Source organism: Periophthalmus magnuspinnatus, chromosome 6 (assembly GCF_009829125.3).
Source record: "Periophthalmus magnuspinnatus isolate fPerMag1 chromosome 6, fPerMag1.2.pri, whole genome shotgun sequence".
Lineage (NCBI taxonomy): Eukaryota > Metazoa > Chordata > Actinopteri > Gobiiformes > Gobiidae > Periophthalmus > Periophthalmus magnuspinnatus.
In genome coordinates this window covers 21,540,812-21,557,050 of record NC_047131.1, presented here as the reverse complement: position 1 = coordinate 21,557,050, position 16,239 = coordinate 21,540,812, and the positions used below count along the sequence as shown (strand labels likewise).

General features: G+C 36.2%; 5 protein-coding genes and 1 long non-coding RNA gene across 6 annotated transcripts; 3 read left to right on the top strand and 3 right to left on the bottom strand.

The window, feature by feature from the left end:
- Window positions 1-21: 21 nt before the first annotated feature.
- bpgm (2,3-bisphosphoglycerate mutase) lies at window positions 22-2,695 on the bottom strand. The gene is made up of 3 exons (XM_033968683.2): window positions 2,613-2,695; window positions 1,524-2,145; window positions 22-1,121 (listed from the first exon to the last, which is right to left on the bottom strand). Exons 2-3 carry the CDS (start codon window positions 2,122-2,124, stop codon window positions 946-948), a joined length of 777 nt encoding a protein of 258 aa, XP_033824574.1. The 5' UTR covers window positions 2,125-2,145; window positions 2,613-2,695; the 3' UTR covers window positions 22-945.
- Window positions 2,696-3,254: 559 nt separating this feature from the next.
- LOC117371865 (troponin I, slow skeletal muscle-like) lies at window positions 3,255-4,246 on the bottom strand. The gene is made up of 5 exons (XM_033967543.2): window positions 4,152-4,246; window positions 3,904-4,035; window positions 3,704-3,793; window positions 3,451-3,624; window positions 3,255-3,341 (listed from the first exon to the last, which is right to left on the bottom strand). Exons 1-5 carry the CDS (start codon window positions 4,215-4,217, stop codon window positions 3,255-3,257), a joined length of 549 nt encoding a protein of 182 aa, XP_033823434.2. The 5' UTR covers window positions 4,218-4,246.
- Window positions 4,247-5,122: 876 nt separating this feature from the next.
- LOC117371864 (troponin I, slow skeletal muscle-like) lies at window positions 5,123-7,851 on the bottom strand. Its single transcript, XM_033967542.2, has 7 exons — window positions 7,694-7,851; window positions 7,011-7,043; window positions 6,792-6,833; window positions 6,516-6,647; window positions 6,359-6,448; window positions 5,790-5,966; window positions 5,123-5,690 (listed from the first exon to the last, which is right to left on the bottom strand). The coding sequence occupies exons 3-7, from the start codon at window positions 6,825-6,827 to the stop codon at window positions 5,613-5,615; spliced, it is 513 nt and encodes a 170-aa protein (XP_033823433.1). The 5' UTR covers window positions 6,828-6,833; window positions 7,011-7,043; window positions 7,694-7,851; the 3' UTR covers window positions 5,123-5,612.
- A 698-nt stretch (window positions 7,852-8,549) lies between these two features.
- On the top strand, window positions 8,550-9,339 carry LOC129456329 (uncharacterized). The gene is made up of 3 exons (XR_008648718.1): window positions 8,550-8,574; window positions 9,041-9,181; window positions 9,254-9,339. It is a non-coding gene; the product is annotated as an uncharacterized LOC129456329 (long non-coding RNA).
- A 106-nt stretch (window positions 9,340-9,445) lies between these two features.
- Window positions 9,446-11,320, top strand: LOC117371863 (interleukin-17 receptor A). The gene is made up of 7 exons (XM_055222214.1): window positions 9,446-9,560; window positions 9,640-9,687; window positions 9,750-9,907; window positions 9,987-10,052; window positions 10,126-10,195; window positions 10,296-10,409; window positions 10,479-11,320. Exons 1-7 carry the CDS (start codon window positions 9,446-9,448, stop codon window positions 11,318-11,320), a joined length of 1,413 nt encoding a protein of 470 aa, XP_055078189.1.
- A 141-nt stretch (window positions 11,321-11,461) lies between these two features.
- On the top strand, window positions 11,462-16,198 carry zgc:136858 (uncharacterized protein LOC678543 homolog). The gene is made up of 19 exons (XM_033968652.2): window positions 11,462-11,669; window positions 12,177-12,269; window positions 12,346-12,460; window positions 12,755-12,929; window positions 12,996-13,107; window positions 13,181-13,287; window positions 13,373-13,499; window positions 13,575-13,695; window positions 13,788-13,873; window positions 13,968-14,095; window positions 14,165-14,224; window positions 14,296-14,359; window positions 14,454-14,548; window positions 14,625-14,753; window positions 14,843-14,957; window positions 15,020-15,157; window positions 15,282-15,448; window positions 15,515-15,597; window positions 15,903-16,198. Exons 2-19 carry the CDS (start codon window positions 12,197-12,199, stop codon window positions 16,090-16,092), a joined length of 2,085 nt encoding a protein of 694 aa, XP_033824543.1. The 5' UTR covers window positions 11,462-11,669; window positions 12,177-12,196; the 3' UTR covers window positions 16,093-16,198.
- Window positions 16,199-16,239: the final 41 nt, after the last annotated feature.

Below are 16,239 nucleotides of genomic sequence, written 5' to 3'. Positions count from 1 at the left end.
AAGGAATTAGCTTCAGACAGATTTTTGTTGAGTTATAATTTATTTGAGTGAATGATTCAGGCTACTGGGAAGACACATTTCACAAGGCCATGTCTTTCAGTTTGTGCTTATAAAGTCCTAACAAAGCACATAACAACACTAGCAGTGTAAATAAACAGTAAAAAGTGGGCTAATCATCAGGAAAAGGGGGGTGGGGGTTAGTAGTGCTTTAGGAGTAACACAGGGCACACATTGCTTACAATTCATCCTAAAAAACTAAACATAACAAAACAGTAATAGTGGCAACTGTAACATATACTAAGCTTACTATTTGACTTTCAGGTAATCAATGAAAGCCAACTGCTTCACATTGTGCATTCTTTTTACTGTCAATGGAACCGTCTGAGAAAAATAAGCAACAAAATACATTTAGAAAACAGCAGTGATCAGTAGTAGACAAAGACATATAACATACAGTACCATCAATTCAAGTAACCTTATGCAGCAGTTTACATTACTGTAGTTATGTACCAGCAGGATGCTAATAGAAGGGCGAAATAATAAATAAAATGTGGACTATACAATATTTTATGATCTATAAATACAAATTTTAAGTAAAAAAAATGAAAAACAGTGCAAACTAATAGGACATTTTCAGCGCACAATATTGGCCACTTTCACAACAAAAGCCTTCTTATTGGAAACCAACAATATAAAAGGCACAAATCTGAGATGGGTGGGTGTACAATAAAAGAAATGAATTTCCATAGCTTTACTTAAATAGAGCTAAAATATTTCCCTGCCTCAGTCCTGAAACACATCAGGGCCTAACAACACAACACAAACTCACAGTAACATGGCATCCTTTACAGTAACCTCGGTAACAGCTATGCTCTTATTAAATATTTTCCCTTTCGTCTTTATTTATTTTATTTTATTTTTTATCTAATCTAGTAGTATTGTAATTCAAGTTGCTGGATTAGCTTTTCCCTGGTCTTCTACCTTTTTAATAGCTGCCTGGATTTTGGCTTGGTCTCCCAGAAGCTGACGAGGTTTGACCGGCCTTAGGTTTTCATCCAGCTCCAGCAGCACAGGGACCCCAGTTGGTAAAGTAACGTTGGCAATATCCTCATCCGATATACCTGTTCAACAATAAGAAAGACATTTTTATTACACACGTGCCATGTTTAAATGTTATAAGTTGGGACCTCCTGAAATAGGGTATTGCAAAATTTAATGAGCCTTGCTTTGATAACTTTTAAATAATAATTAATATTATGTTAATATATATGGATATAATATAATATGGATACTTAGTAACATTAGTGTGAGTCATAGAGGTCAAAGTTGACCTTAAAAGTAATTTTCACTCTGTGAGTGGCCTTTTTGTGAAGTTGTTTGAGGAACTGAAATTCTGTGTGCATTTCTGCCTGTAAAACTTGTTTGTAAAATATAAAAGTATGTATATTTCTGCTTGTAAAATACAAACATATGTATCTATGTATGAATGAATGCCAATATCAAAAGCAAACAGCTCACTGTACCTTCCAGGTGTTTCAGAAGGGCCCTGCAGCTGTTCCCATGAGCTGATATGAGCACCGTGTGGCCTTTCCTAATTTCTGGAACTACTATATTGTCCCAATATGGCAGCAGTCTGTCCAGCACTTCCTTCAGACTCTCAGCTCGGGGTAATTTATCTTTGGCCACATCACAGGTATTGTATCTGCGGTCACTGTAGATTTCATGATAATATGGGTGAGATTCATCAATGGGTGGTGGTGTGATATCATAACTCCTTCTCCAAAGCTTTACTTTCTCCTCTCCATGTTGCAAAGCCATTTCTGCTCGGTTTAGGCCGATCAGAGAACCGTAGTGCCTTTCATTAAGTCTCCATGACTTGACCACCGGGATCCACTCCAAGCCCATCGCCTCCAAAACAAGCCATGCTGTTTGAATGGAGCGACTGAGTATGGACGTGAACACAATGTCAAACTTGTACCCCTGTTCCTTTAACAGTCTGCCACAGTCTCGGGCCTCTGTGACCCCATTCTCACTCAGTTTCTGGTCGACCCAACTGCAGAAGCGGTTCTCTTTGTTCCAGGCACCTTCTCCATGCCTCAACAAGAAGAGTTTGTACTTGGACATCAGCAGTGCCAATGCAAAAACCTACAGGAAGAAAAAACAGAAAAACATGTATAAAAAACATGTATAAATGAATAATAAATGAAGTAAGCTTACATACTTTGAGGGGTTAGAAAAAAGTTTGCCTTGAGAACAACTATTTAAAAGCATATAGATGCTTGCAGGCAGGGTCTGCAAAAGGTTAAAGGTTCTCCCAAATGGCAAGCTAAAAACAGCGCTGAAAAGCACGATGATTATATAACTGAACAGACTCAAAATGTAAAACTAATTACATTTTGTACTGATATTATAAGCTGCATATACTAACCCGAATAAAAGTCCAAAAGTGTCTACTACAGCTAGCTTGAGGGATGAAAGGCTATGATGGTGAGTGGCCGCTAGAGCTTCCTAGCTTCTTGCTTATTTCATTGAATGTAGTTTTCGATAAGATCCAAGAGAATCGCAATGTACACTCATTAATATAACAAATAAAAATAAGAATTCAGTCTTACCTGTATTAGGTTTTAGGTAAACTTAAAAGAGCAGAGAAAAAGCGGGTACACAGCCTTCAATGTTGTTGTTTCGGGCCATGTACAGAGCACTGAGCGGTACTGAGCAGTTGACGTACATGATTGACACATCGTTCAGCCAATAACAAGTGAGCGTCTGAAAAAGGAGCGATGTGATTGGCTTATATTTTGCCCATATTGAAAAGAGCTGTACTTGCGGCTCTCTCTGAACAAGCATGGGGCAGAGGGAGTCCTTTAGGTTCATAGTAAGCCCATCGTACGCCTCCGGATAACAAGTGAAATATTTGAAGAGTAGTTTTATGCTTCTTTATACTGGAAAAAAGCTTGGCCTCTTCTGATCAACATATTTTACGTTTAAACCCAAATCCACAAGTTAGCCAATCAAAACTGTCTAGAGATAGGCCAGTTATCCAACACTAGCAAATTGTGTTTTGACATTTCATCGATACACTTATCATTAATCTTCTGTCTATTAATTTAAAGCGTGTAACCTAAAGATGCTAACTTTCAAAACAAAGAAATACATAATTTACAACAAAAATTTGATTCTACACAATGTTTATATTGAGTTTGGTTCTGATGTGTTCACACAACCAATATAGGTTTTATTAAATCAGAGACTGTTCATTGTCCAGCATCAAACAGCTTCTTCCTTCCCTCCATACCAGACATGGCATCCACATTTTTACGCCAATCAGTCACTTCCTCCTTCTGTAGGAAGAAATAAATAAATAAATTGATATTCAAATTACATTTTTAATCACATTTTCTATTAAATGTATCTTTATTTTCAGCTTTTGAGAGCATTTATTAAACATACTTTCTCCTCTTCCTTCTTTACAGTTTTCAGATTGGCTTTGAAGTCCACAGACTCCTTGACCTTTGCCCCCAACAGTGCTCCGAGCATGGCATCAGCAGAAACTCGCACTCTCTTCAGGTTTGGCCTCTTCATTTTGCCTTTCAGTTCAAATATCTTCTGAGACAAGTCCTGTACCTGTTTTCAAGGCAAAGCACACATATACAATTTGAATTTAGAGATTTTTTTTTTTTTTCCTTTTTACACCGTTACTTACTTTTTGATTATTTATAGACACTTTGGCGGCTATGTCATATCTCTCCTCATCAGCAACATCAATTTTCCGATGTAGCTCTTTGCAAAGATTCTGCAGATAATTTTTTTTTTAATTACTGGCACAATTTTGACAATACATATGTTAAGCAGTAATACAAAAAACATTGAATGGGCTATACTGTGTACGCCTACAATTTGTACCTGTAGCTCTTCTAAGGAGAAGCCTGTGATTTGCAGTGCTGGGACTCTCTCACTCAGGACTCGCTCTCGCTCATCTTTTTTGATCTGCTTTTCATTTTCCCACATGGTCACAGCCTTTTTTAGCATTTTAGTCTGAACAGAAGACATAATAGGTTACTTAGTTAAAGTTGTATTTTAGACAAATAAAGTATTGCCTGTCTTAAACTAATATTCAGAAATGTGCATAAAATGATGAACAATAGTTTTACCTTTAAGTAGAGTCTGCGAGATGCAGAAATCTTTGGCTTTGTTTTCTGGAAAAGGATGCAGTACATTGATTTTTGAAGTTTAACTATGATATTAAATGGTGTAACATAGGAAACTTACCCTGATCAGATCGGTTAATGTTAATTGGGAAGACAAGAGCAGTGTGTTTACATATTTTATCACAGTGGCTTATCTTAATGAGGAAATACTTACACATCAGACATTATTGTTTGTTCTTCTTTCTGAATAGATCAAAAGCACTTATTAATGTTTATTAAAAAATAAACCATGTAAAGGTTATTCAGAAGTTCAAAACCTAAAACCTCACACATTTTAGACAGTTTGAATTGTATTGCATTATCCATGTTGCAATAAATAACTTTTACAGACTTAATTTTTGCATACTGATACACACAGGCTGAGATTTAGCGCTTTTATCGAGCCTTACCTTGTACAGTGATCAATGTCTTCTGGCTCCACTGCTGAGCTGAGGTGAATGGACAGTGGTAGACACTATATAAACATTGAGCTCCTGTTGTGAGCAGTTCTCTAAAATAGTCTTATGTCTGTCATCACCATTCCTGTGCTGTGTGTCTCACATCACACATGTCTGAGGTGTGAATGTTTCTGTAGGATTCTCCATCAGGACAGGTCTCCTTCAACCGTGTAGACACAAAAGACAAAGTCAGGATGGAACACTTGTGTGGATTGGTTATTACAAATACAACACAAGAAACTGTGTGATCATTTCACAAATAGTAAAAAAAATAATATGATTAATACAAAATAAAATTGTACTTGTATAGCAATAAAAAAGTTTTTTGTTTTTTTTTATTAATTATTTTTTTGCCAAAAATATAAGCTTAAACCATATTTTTCCAGGGCATAAAGTGTAGCTGAAGTCAACTGTGTTTATTAAAAAACGATTGGTGTGTACAACTGCACAAATAGATACAAATAAGCAAAAACAAAAGGGTTTAAGTGTTTTATTTTTTTCCAAGTTGGACTTTGATGGAGGCCAATGAAACGTCATCATCCACAAATCAGGTGAGCACAAATATCTGTTTAAATTAAATGATTTGGTTCAACTACATTTAATGTGTCGTACTGCAGGGCAGTACTGGGCCATGAATGTTGAATAATTTTCAAGTTATTTTAAGTTATTTTCATGAGAGCCACTAGGTGTCAGTGTTCGTCTTGATTAAATCGTGCTCTCAGTGAAATCATAACTGGCACAGTGCAAAAGGGAAGAAGTAATGGTTTCATTAATTTGTGCTTATCAAGTTAGGACAGTTTCATGTAAAAGTAACATTTTTAAAATAGTTATAAGTTGACAAATTATTCTCCCAACAGATATGAAGAGAGGTATATGTGTCAACAACTAACAAATGTACTGTTTTGTAGATGAAGAGTGCCTCCTGCTGTACTGTGCAATTACTACAATTTAATGGGCTTCCCAAAGATTATTCAAATAGCTTCTTCCTGCCTTCCATTCCGGACATTGCCTCCACATTCTTACGCCAGTCAGTCACCTCTTCTCTCTGGAGACGCACACCCCAAGACATGTTTCATTATGATTGACCAGAGCATGCTAATAGTTGATAAAAAACACATTTTGTGTGTGTTTTGTAGCTCCCCACCTTCTCATCCTCTTTCTTTCTTTCCACTGTCTTGAGGTTAACCTTGAAATCGGCCTTCATGAGTTTAGACGGGTCATTGTAGGCCCCCAACATGTCATCTGCCGTTTTTTTCACCCTTTTTAAGTTTGGTCTTTTTATACCCTTTAGCTCAGTCACCCTCTGTGTCATGGACTGGATCTGATGAGAAACAATGTTATCAAATTAAAACCAATCACCATTTATTTAGATCTAAGTAATACTTTGTTAACTTCTATTAGACCAGTGTTTGTTTACAAAAACATACACAGCAACCTCACGTAACTTTCTAAAAATGACAGCACGAACCAGGCAGTTGAAACATGTGAAGGTGAGAGCAAACAAATACTGGTTTGATAAAAGAATAGAATCTAAGTATTTAAAGAATAAAAATTAATGTTAAAATCATGTTTCTGATCAAAGGGGCTCAGAGGTTGTCCTTAAGTTAATATTCCAATCAGATTTCCAAGATGAGACAGGCTGGATGGCCCAACCCAAGGTCCGCTGTAAGTGTAAAAGTATGTTGTTACTTTCCATCTGTGATTTGGCTTTACCTCCTCATCAGTCCTGGCCACTCTGACCTCCATGTCATACCGAGCTTCATCTACAACATCAATTTTATGGTGTAGATCTCTGCACAGCTCCTGTCACCACAGCAGTGATAAATATAATGTGGACTTTCTGTGGTTCCAGGTGGATCAGGGCTCATACCTGCAGTTCTTGGACAGACAGACCTGAAAACTGCAGTGGTGGGAATCTCTCATTCACGGCCCGCTCTGTAGCACGTTTCTGCTCCTCTCTTTCAGTCACCAGCAGCGCTGCAGCCTTTTTAAGCAATTTGGACTGCAAGATACATTTAGGTTATTCATTCAAACAAAATACAAGCAAAAGAAAACAAAATATACCTTTATTTGAACATGAGGTACATTTTATACATATTAGCTGAGCTGAGATGCTTACTATTAATTTTCCTTACTAAATGCTTACCTTCAAAAGCAGCCTGCGAGTCGCTGAATACTTCATCTTTTTCTAAAGAAAATATATAAAAATATATATATTTTCAACTGTACAATATGCACATTTTTTTCCAAAAATATCAAATTCTCTTTGACATACCGATCTTGAACAGGAAATCCAAAGAAAATAACAAAAAAATAAAATTAATTATGAATTATTATTTGTGATTTTATTTAATCCCTATTTTACTCACCCCTCAGACATGGTAACAGTTTTCTGGACCTATGTGGTATAAAGAAAATAGCTTTTGTAGTAGTAGCATAAAGTATTTGATAGAATGAAAAATTAATTAAAAGTTGTTTTTTTAAGGTGTTAATACAGTTATCCATTAAAAGGCCTCTGAAGCATTCAGGTGGATTTCAGATTTCAATAGCCCTGTACATCCAAAGTAATCTTTGCTATTGTTTCTAAAGCTGGAGTGGAGCTATATTTGGCTGCATTGTGCCAATATTTCTGTGTCCTGACCACTGGTGCCGGCTTGTTGATGCCAAGCCAGATGTACAATTGTTTGTCAGTGACATTACATTCAGACAATACTGTGTGAAAAGTTTTCATAATTTTCTAAACTGTTACTTATTGTTCATTTCAGTTCAGCTAATTCCATTACTAAGCTATACCTTATTATATACTCCTATAATATAAAGCACAGTATTTTGTATACATTTTCATACTAAATTGAAAATACACAATAGATTAGAAACACAATATTTAAAGATAAAATTACATTTTATTTGTAATATAAATGTTCTCTTGTCAAATGGAGGATCCCATTTGAAAATATCTTGATAAATTAGCTGAACTTAGTGCATACATATCAGAAGCAACAATATCCATGAACAATCAATCTTCATTATAACCTTGGGGAAACTTACCTTTTAGAAGAATCAAACCAGCAGTGTCAATAAAAATAATCTTTTAGTCAAATGTTTGTTATGCCTTGTTCAAATGACTCCCTAAAAAAACACCCACATCCACCTGCCTGTGGCTACCTCACATTCAATACAACCTTTGCTCAAAAGGAAATGTGCCAGTCTGCTGTCCCTCAGCTGTCTGTGTGTGGCGTGCTGCTTTTAAAATGCATTGTTATGGCCAGCCACATCACCTGTTATCAAAGATTGCGAATCAGTTATATTTATAGACCTTAGTACAACTTTGATTCCATTTCTTTACATTTACTATAGGGTTTAAAATACCCTTTGTACTTGAACCACTGCATTGTCATCTTTTCTACTCATATTTCAACTGAATATAAATGTCTGACTAATGGCAGTTTTAAAGTGGTAGGCATTATTCACTATGATGCATAAAGGTACCATATCTTATTTGTGTGATTAGGTTTGTCCCAAGTTTAAAATACCTTATTACATACGTATTAAATGTGTTTGTATCATATGTATCATATTACTTTCATCTTTGACCTTTTTCTGTTGTTTTTTTTTTTCCTCTCAAGATAAAACCAAAGTGTGACTTGACAGGAAATGTGTTCAGATGCCAAGGTCTGATTAAACAGTTGGAAGACAGTCAATACTTAGACAGTTACTTTAGTCTTCTCTCATGTTTGCCATAATGTTCCAGGTTTGTTTCCTCTGGGTTGTTTTTACAGTTGCCTCTTCTCTCAGGACTCTCAACCAACGCAATGACTGTACTCAACAGGTCAGTGGTAGTCGGATAGTCGAAGTATTATGGGTGTACAATAAAAACAATGATATTGATGGTGCTTTTATGTTCCAGGGTCTTGACAACTGCACAATAAGTAAGTAGAACGTTACAGATATTATTATATTTGTTTGTTTACTGTTTAGAAATGACTACAACTGCACAGAGTAAATAAATACATAAATGATAGCATACTATCACTCTTAATGCAAAAAATACACTAGTAGGTAGTTATCCCAATTACCTTAATATTTCTGTTATTACGTGGTATTTTCACAGGGAAATTGCACACATTTTGAACCTCATATTGAACCTCTTTAACTATATTACAACTAAATTGGGACACAATTTAAATTAGGACACAATTTAATAGGTTTATAGATTAAATGATGTCATCTGAAACCCAGCAGTTATTACCATGTCTAAAACTAATATTTTTACTTATTCACTGAAATTAGTGTATAGTCAGTATGTAAAAATGGTATGACTCATGGCAAACCTCACATGTATTATTCTTGTTCTGTGCTAAAATTTAATTAATATAAAATCAACTTTGTCATAAGGAAACTGTTCTGAGCCATTGAAAGTAGAGAGCCAGCGGGCACCAGCTGGGCCAGAGTGGGGTAGTGCACTGATGGGGGTCGTCCTGGACAGAGAGCAATTTATACCCATTTTAAATGTGTCATGGAGGATAGCAGCCACTGGTACATAGCACATTTTAGAATTTCTTATCATTGTACTATGCCTTGTAATCTAATAACACTTTCTCTCCATAGGTACTATATTGGTTCTTAAAGGATCACAAATACTTGTTCGTGACGAAAAAAGTAATGTGGCCATGTGTTGGGAGTATTTCTACAACTTAACCTCAGTCCACAATCCAGACCATGACCCAGTAAGAGCATTTTGTTAATCATTATTTATTTGTGACTTTTTAAAATGTGTAATGATTGTTGTTTTCTTAGTGGATGTTTACTCTTGGTTTGGTGGTTCAGCCTGAGCACACATATGAGGTGTCTGTTTATAACATACCTGAACACACTGTTGGAGATTATAGAATTGTGAAGAAAATTGCCATTCCAGGTAATTTTAGATGATACGCACAGAATATAACTAGGACACAATTCTATAACTATGACAGTTAAATGTTGTTTTTGTCTAGGATGCCATGACAAGATAATGAAACACTCCCAGAAGTGTCGTGAAAATGGTAAACATTTGCACGTCGACTAACAACTACAAAGTGCTTATTACTTATTATAAATTTTACAGGAAGTCTATGGGTGCCAGGGATGAGTAGTCATGCATCTTTGGACAGGATTCAGAAACTATTGTTCATTGTGGTTAGTTTTAAAACATCTGAGTACTCAGAGAGATATGATGTGTCTCTAAAAAGCCCCGGTGTTTTCTCCTCAGAGACAGTCTTAAAGGTATTGGTCCATCTGCTTTCACAGCAGTAAAGTAAAACTAAATGTTTAAATGTTGAAGATAAATGTGTTGTTTTATTAGGAAAACCAAACATTCATCAATGTGACATTTGGTTTGCATGCACCACACTGTAAAATTGTGATTAAGGTATGCATTGCGTTGATTGTGTTATATGTTATATCTAGATGCATATTTAAAACATAAATTTTTCAATTAAAAGATTCAACCATTTTTCAAACAATGCAACAATGACTGCTGGTCTGCGGAGCAATCCTTTGATTACTGCTTCTGTGAGTAATTTGGGCTTTTAAAAAAAATAAAATAGGTCAAATGAAGTGGTTATACTAAGGTTTTGTTTTTTGTTTTTTTTTTTGTTTTTTGTTTTTTTAGTTTATACACGTACATCGATTGCGAAAATGGTTTTTGGATGTGCCATGGCTGGTGCTTGTATGGTTTATTTTCTGTTGAGGACCTGTGCTACATGTTTTCATCCAATTAGTCAAGGTAACTTCATAGTAAAGTCAAATTTTTAATATAACTGAGATTTTTGTATTTATGTTATTTATTTTTTAGAATCAGAGTCCATGCCACAGTCTGCTGACAACGGCACCCCGGAAAGTACCCCAATGGCAAAGCAAAAAAGATTGCTGATCATCTACTCCCTAGACCATCCCTTGTACAAAAACATAGTCCTGAAGCTTTGTAGTTTTCTTATGGCTAAATGTGGCACTGAGGTAGTACTGGACATGCTGGACTCCACTCGACTTGGCGTGGTTGGGGGCCTTCAGTGGCTTGAGTGGCATAAACAACAAATAGAAAAGTCCTCAGATAAGATCCTAATTCTTTGTTCAAGAGGTGTGCAAGCCAAATGGAGCGCCATGTGCACTGGCAAGGAGGTCCAACTAAGAGAGGATGTTTACTCGACTGTTGGGGATATGCTCATCCCTGCTCTCTGCCTCATGGTGCCGGAATTTGTTAAATCTCCATCTTTTGAGAAATACATTGTCGCCTACTTTGATAGCGTTTCCACCGAAGATGACGTACCATCACCATTTAACATGACAGTCCGGTACAAACTGATGAAACAGTTTGAAGAGTTGTTTTTTAGAATTTTGGATAGTGAAAAATACGAGATGGGGCGAGTTAATAGGATAAAGGGGCTATCAGAGGAAGACTATCACCTTTGTCCCACTGGGGGGGCTCTAAGAAAAGCCATTGAGGATTTCCATGCATACCAAATGGAGCATCCACAGTGGTTTGAAGAAGAGTTGATTGAAAATGCAGAGATGGATAGTGACAGTGATTTTGTCTCTCTATGTCAAAATGAGGCAAGCCAAATTGTGAGTAATTTAGCACCCGAGGCAACAACGCTTCTTATAAGTGAACAGCAAGAGCATCTAAGTGTAAAGATTTGATTTAGACCAGTGAGATTTTTGTTTATATTTTCTTTCCTTTGATATAAACACTGTTGTTGGTCATCTTCTGGTTGTACTTGTTAACTATTAAACTTAATTATTGATTAGATTCTAGTTATAATGTGACTTTTGTAGTTGGAAATTCTATTTGTGTTTGGCCTTCCTTTAATTAATTAATGCTGTTTTTGTACCGCTTTTATTGATATCTGAAGCTACACGTTTTTGAGGCAGCACCACATCTGGGCTTGATGTTTCAGGGCTGTGTAAACATTCTGTCGGTCAAAGTTCAACTTTGACCAAGAGAAAAGCTAAAACAACTGGTTTTAGCCTTTCTGTGTTCATGAAGAAGGTAAGCATATCTGTCTTTTGCAGATTCGTGTAACTTATGTGCTTTTAAGTATGTATGGTTGTTGTTATATCATTTTATGCATATAGATTTTGTTTTTGTGCTTTTGCCCTTGAGTGACACTGCAGTTTTAGAATCTGAATAGGCCAATGAGAGGAACTTCTTGCCCAGAGCTGTGGAATTTCAATGTCCCAGCGTGGCCTCAAAAGGGGACTGTGGAGGAATGTGTCCCAGACAAGAGCAGTAAAGCATCTCTAAGCCTATTGTTTACATAGAAACAAATGTTAAATGTTTTGATTTTTATTTTATATTCTTTCAATATAAGCACAATAGGAATTTAGAAATGACATTAACAAATTGTAACCACGGTTTTGAGCAATTGGCTCCAAAAAGAGTCATCTTACATTTTCATGGGGACCTACAGAGCTTTGTGTGTGTGTTGTAGTCCTGAATTTTAAATAGTCAGAAGATGATTGATTAGCAGATAAAGAAAAGCTGACATTGTTTCAGTCTTGCACTTTGGGCTGAAGATGGTAACTAGAGCCTGCACCCTAATCCTGAGAAGAGGGGTTTCAACCTATCCTAGCAGGCTTTGCAAACATGGTAAAACCTGGTATTTTGATTCATGAAATGTTGATATTAACTATCCATAATATGTAAACTATTTTTTGTTTCTTAGACAGTCTCTTCCAAGTCCACCCATCTGTGTCACAGGCATTGGCAGGAAATAGACCTGTGGTGGCACTAGAGAGCACAATTATAACCCATGGCATGCCCTATCCTCACAATCTGAGGTAAATAAACATATATTTTCTGTAGTATGTAACTTTCTGAAGGTGGCACATCACCTGCATGTTTCTATAGAAATAGAAAGTTAAAGCCATACATAGGTAAGTTTTATACCATACTCTGGAAGATTATAGCTAAAGGAACAGTATTTCCATGGAAGCAATAGGAAGCCCTTCTCCAGACCAATTAAGAGTCAGGTGTGTGGAGATGCAAGCCCATTCAGAGTGAGGATGCAACTAAAATGAAAAAAAAACAACAACACTATTTTATTTTATTCTGTTTTTGGGTGTTTTGTGCAGCACAGCCAAAGAAGTAGAGGCCATTATACGGGCTGAAGGAGCAACACCCGCCACTGTTGGGGTCATAGAGGGTAAAGTTCATGTTGGTCTGTCTTCAGAGGAGCTAGATTTCCTATCTCAGTGCAAGACATCGCTGAAAGTGTCACGAAGAGATCTGGCCTATGTCATCAGCCAAGTGAGGTTGCAGTGCACAAGTCATACGTAAACATAAAGGAATATTAATGTTTTCCTTGTGTTTTAGGGGCTGTCTGGAGGGACAACTGTGTCAGCCACAATGATAGCAGCACATCGAGCAGGCATCCCAGTGTTTGTGACTGGGGGAATAGGAGGAGTCCACAGAGATGGAGAAAACAGTGAGTCAAAGTACACTGCAGATAGATTGTACAAATGTATCATATTGTTTTTTTTTATTAAATATTGCTTTAGGTCTAGACATTAGTGCAGATTTGACAGAGTTGGGCAGAATCCCTATTGCTGTGGTCTCTGCTGGCATCAAGTCCATCTTGGACATTGGCCGAACCCTTGAATTTCTTGTAAGTAATTTAAATGTGGCCAATTATCATTCACATGGTTTGTACTTCACTTTATACTATTAATTTCTCATATTGTATTGGGTAGGAGACTCAGGGAGTATGTGTTGCCACATATGGATCATCTAAAAATTTCCCAGCTTTCTTTTCTCCCCAAAGTGGTTTTAGTTCTCCGCACCAAGTCTGCAACCCAAAGGAGGCTGCAGCACTTATAGGTAAACAAAGTTTTAGAACAATTTATATAGCATCAAGTTGTTGCAGAAATATATGTAACAGATGTGTTGCTTCAGCCAGTGCTCTGTCTCTGGGTCTTCAAAGTGGGATCCTATTTGCTGTGCCCATCCCAGCGGAGCAAGCTGCAGCAGGACAGGAGATAGAAGAGGCAATACAAGCCGCCGTGAAGGAGGCAAGGTAGTCATCAGCAAATTAACACTCAATGCATTTGCATGTTACAAGAGTAACATGGCTGACTCTTGAAAATGTTATCTGTTTGATTTGGTCAGTGATAAATGTGTCACAGGAAGAGATGTGACGCCATTTATTTTGCAGAAAGTTAATGAACTGACAAAAGGAAAGTCCCTACAGGCCAGTATCCTACACAGTGTTGATGTTTACGGAAAAAAAAAAAAAATCTAATAAATGTATGGCTTTATTTCACCATCCTTAACCTGACATGTTGTTAGACATTGCTCTCATTCATAACAATGCTAAAGTTGGCAGTCAGATAGCATGTGCACTGTCAAAAAGACAAAATGAGAAGTCAATAACCACAACTAGGCAGAATGGAAACTTGAACAAAGGATCGGATATTGTAAGTACTTCCTCAACACATAACTTGAAAATAAATATTTGCACCAAAATAATATTTGTCATTTTGCAGGTTGTAATTGGGGGCATAAATGTGGATTTTATTGCTAAAGGAAAAACAAACACATTGCTTGTAAGTACACAAGTAACTTGCAAAATGGCATATGATGCTTTGAAACCATTTGTAAATAGTGTCTCCCACAGTCTGGGCAAACTAACCCAGGAAGTGTCTGCCAGTCATTTGGTGGTGTTGGGCGAAACATTGCTGGTGTGTATCTGTTTTCCTTACCCAGAGTTGTACATTAAAATAATTTATAATTAGCAATTTTCTTTTTCTTTTTTTTTTTTTTTGTTCTATTAAGATGCATTAAGTCGGTTAGGCCACAATCCTCTGTTCATCTCAGCTACTGGAAGTGATTTCCACAGTGAAGCTGTCTTCAGTTACTGCAAACATATGGTAAATCATTATCAATTGATCTTAATGTTATTTTAAGTATAAAAAGTAAAAAAAAAATTGTCTGTCTTTTTGCCAGAACACCAGTGGTGTGGTACAGTTAAAGAAGAAGAGCACAGCCACATACTGTGCTGTTATCACTGCGAGTGGAGAGCTGAGCCTTGGACTGGGGGACATGGACATTCACCAACAAATAACTGAGCAATACGTATGTGCGTCTTTTACACAAACACTGTATTTAGAAATTAGCACACTTAATGTTTTTTTTTTGGTTGTTTGTTTTTTTGTTTGTTTTAGGTGTCACAGTTTGAAGATCAGCTCTCTGGTTCCACTCTCGTGTGTCTTGATGGAAACCTGCCAGTCACAACTATAAACTATGTTTGTTCTTTAGTTGAAAAGCATAATATTAATGGTAAGTACAGTGAAAATGAATATGTGGAAAAATGCAACTATTTTACTTTAATTGTATTTCAGTGTGGTATGAGCCAACAGACTCAGATAAGGCAAGCAAACCCTTTCTCTCTGAGGCTTGGAAATCACTGTGCTACGCCTCTCCAAACTTCTCAGAGCTGTGCACCATGAATAAAACTTTGGGCTTCCCAGTACCTCAAGGTAAATATTGGTTATAGTATGCCATCCTTTTATATTTCTGTTTCTATATTCCTAAATATTTGTGTTACCCTAACTGCGCTAAAACTGAGAATGTGGTTTTGTCATGCGTTTTGTGACATAACAGCACTGCCAGACACTCTTGATGAAATGTTGGATGTTGCAATGGCTCTCTCACGCCCCCTTCTGGAGCATTTTCACTGTCTGGTAGTGACCCTGGGAGCTTGTGGGGTTCTAATATGTGGTGAAAATAAAGCTGGGTCCATTTACCTACAGCCAAGAAAATGGAAAACTGTATGTCTATTTTATATAAACTTCAGTGGTTGTTTTTGCATTGTAAATTTGCTTTTGTCTTCACAGAAAAGACAGCTGGGGGCACTGTTCTATCCTGCTCTGAAAGTGACAGCTGAGGAGACTGTGAATGTCTCAGGAGCGGGAGATAGGTATTTTATATATATATATATATATATATATATATATATATATATATATATATATATATATATATATATATATATATATATATATATATATATATATATATATATATATATATATATATATATATATATATATATATATATATATATATATATATATATATATATATATATATATATATATATATATATATATATATATATATATATATATATATAATTATTTTATTTTATTTTTTTCCCAAGCTAATTTAAAATACAATTTCATCATTCATACCTGTCACTCAAACTCTTAACTTCTTATTCAGCTTTGCAGGTGCACTGATTGCAGGGATACTTCAGGGCAGAGATACAGACAGTTGTGTCCGAATGGGGCTTTTGGCTGCACGACTATCATTAGCATCAGCACACCCCATTTCCCCCTTTTTGACTAGTGATGCCATAGATCCCAATAAACACCTGAATTGGACCAGGCCAACTTTTATAAAAATTAATTAATATGTTTTTGTTCTACAGCCTTTATGCTGTATGTAACTTCTTTTAGTGGCCAATAGCATATGCATGTGCAATGTACTTACTTGTCAATAAAATGTATGAATTCATTATTATGTAGTCTAGCAATCTTTACTGTGGATGTTACCTAAA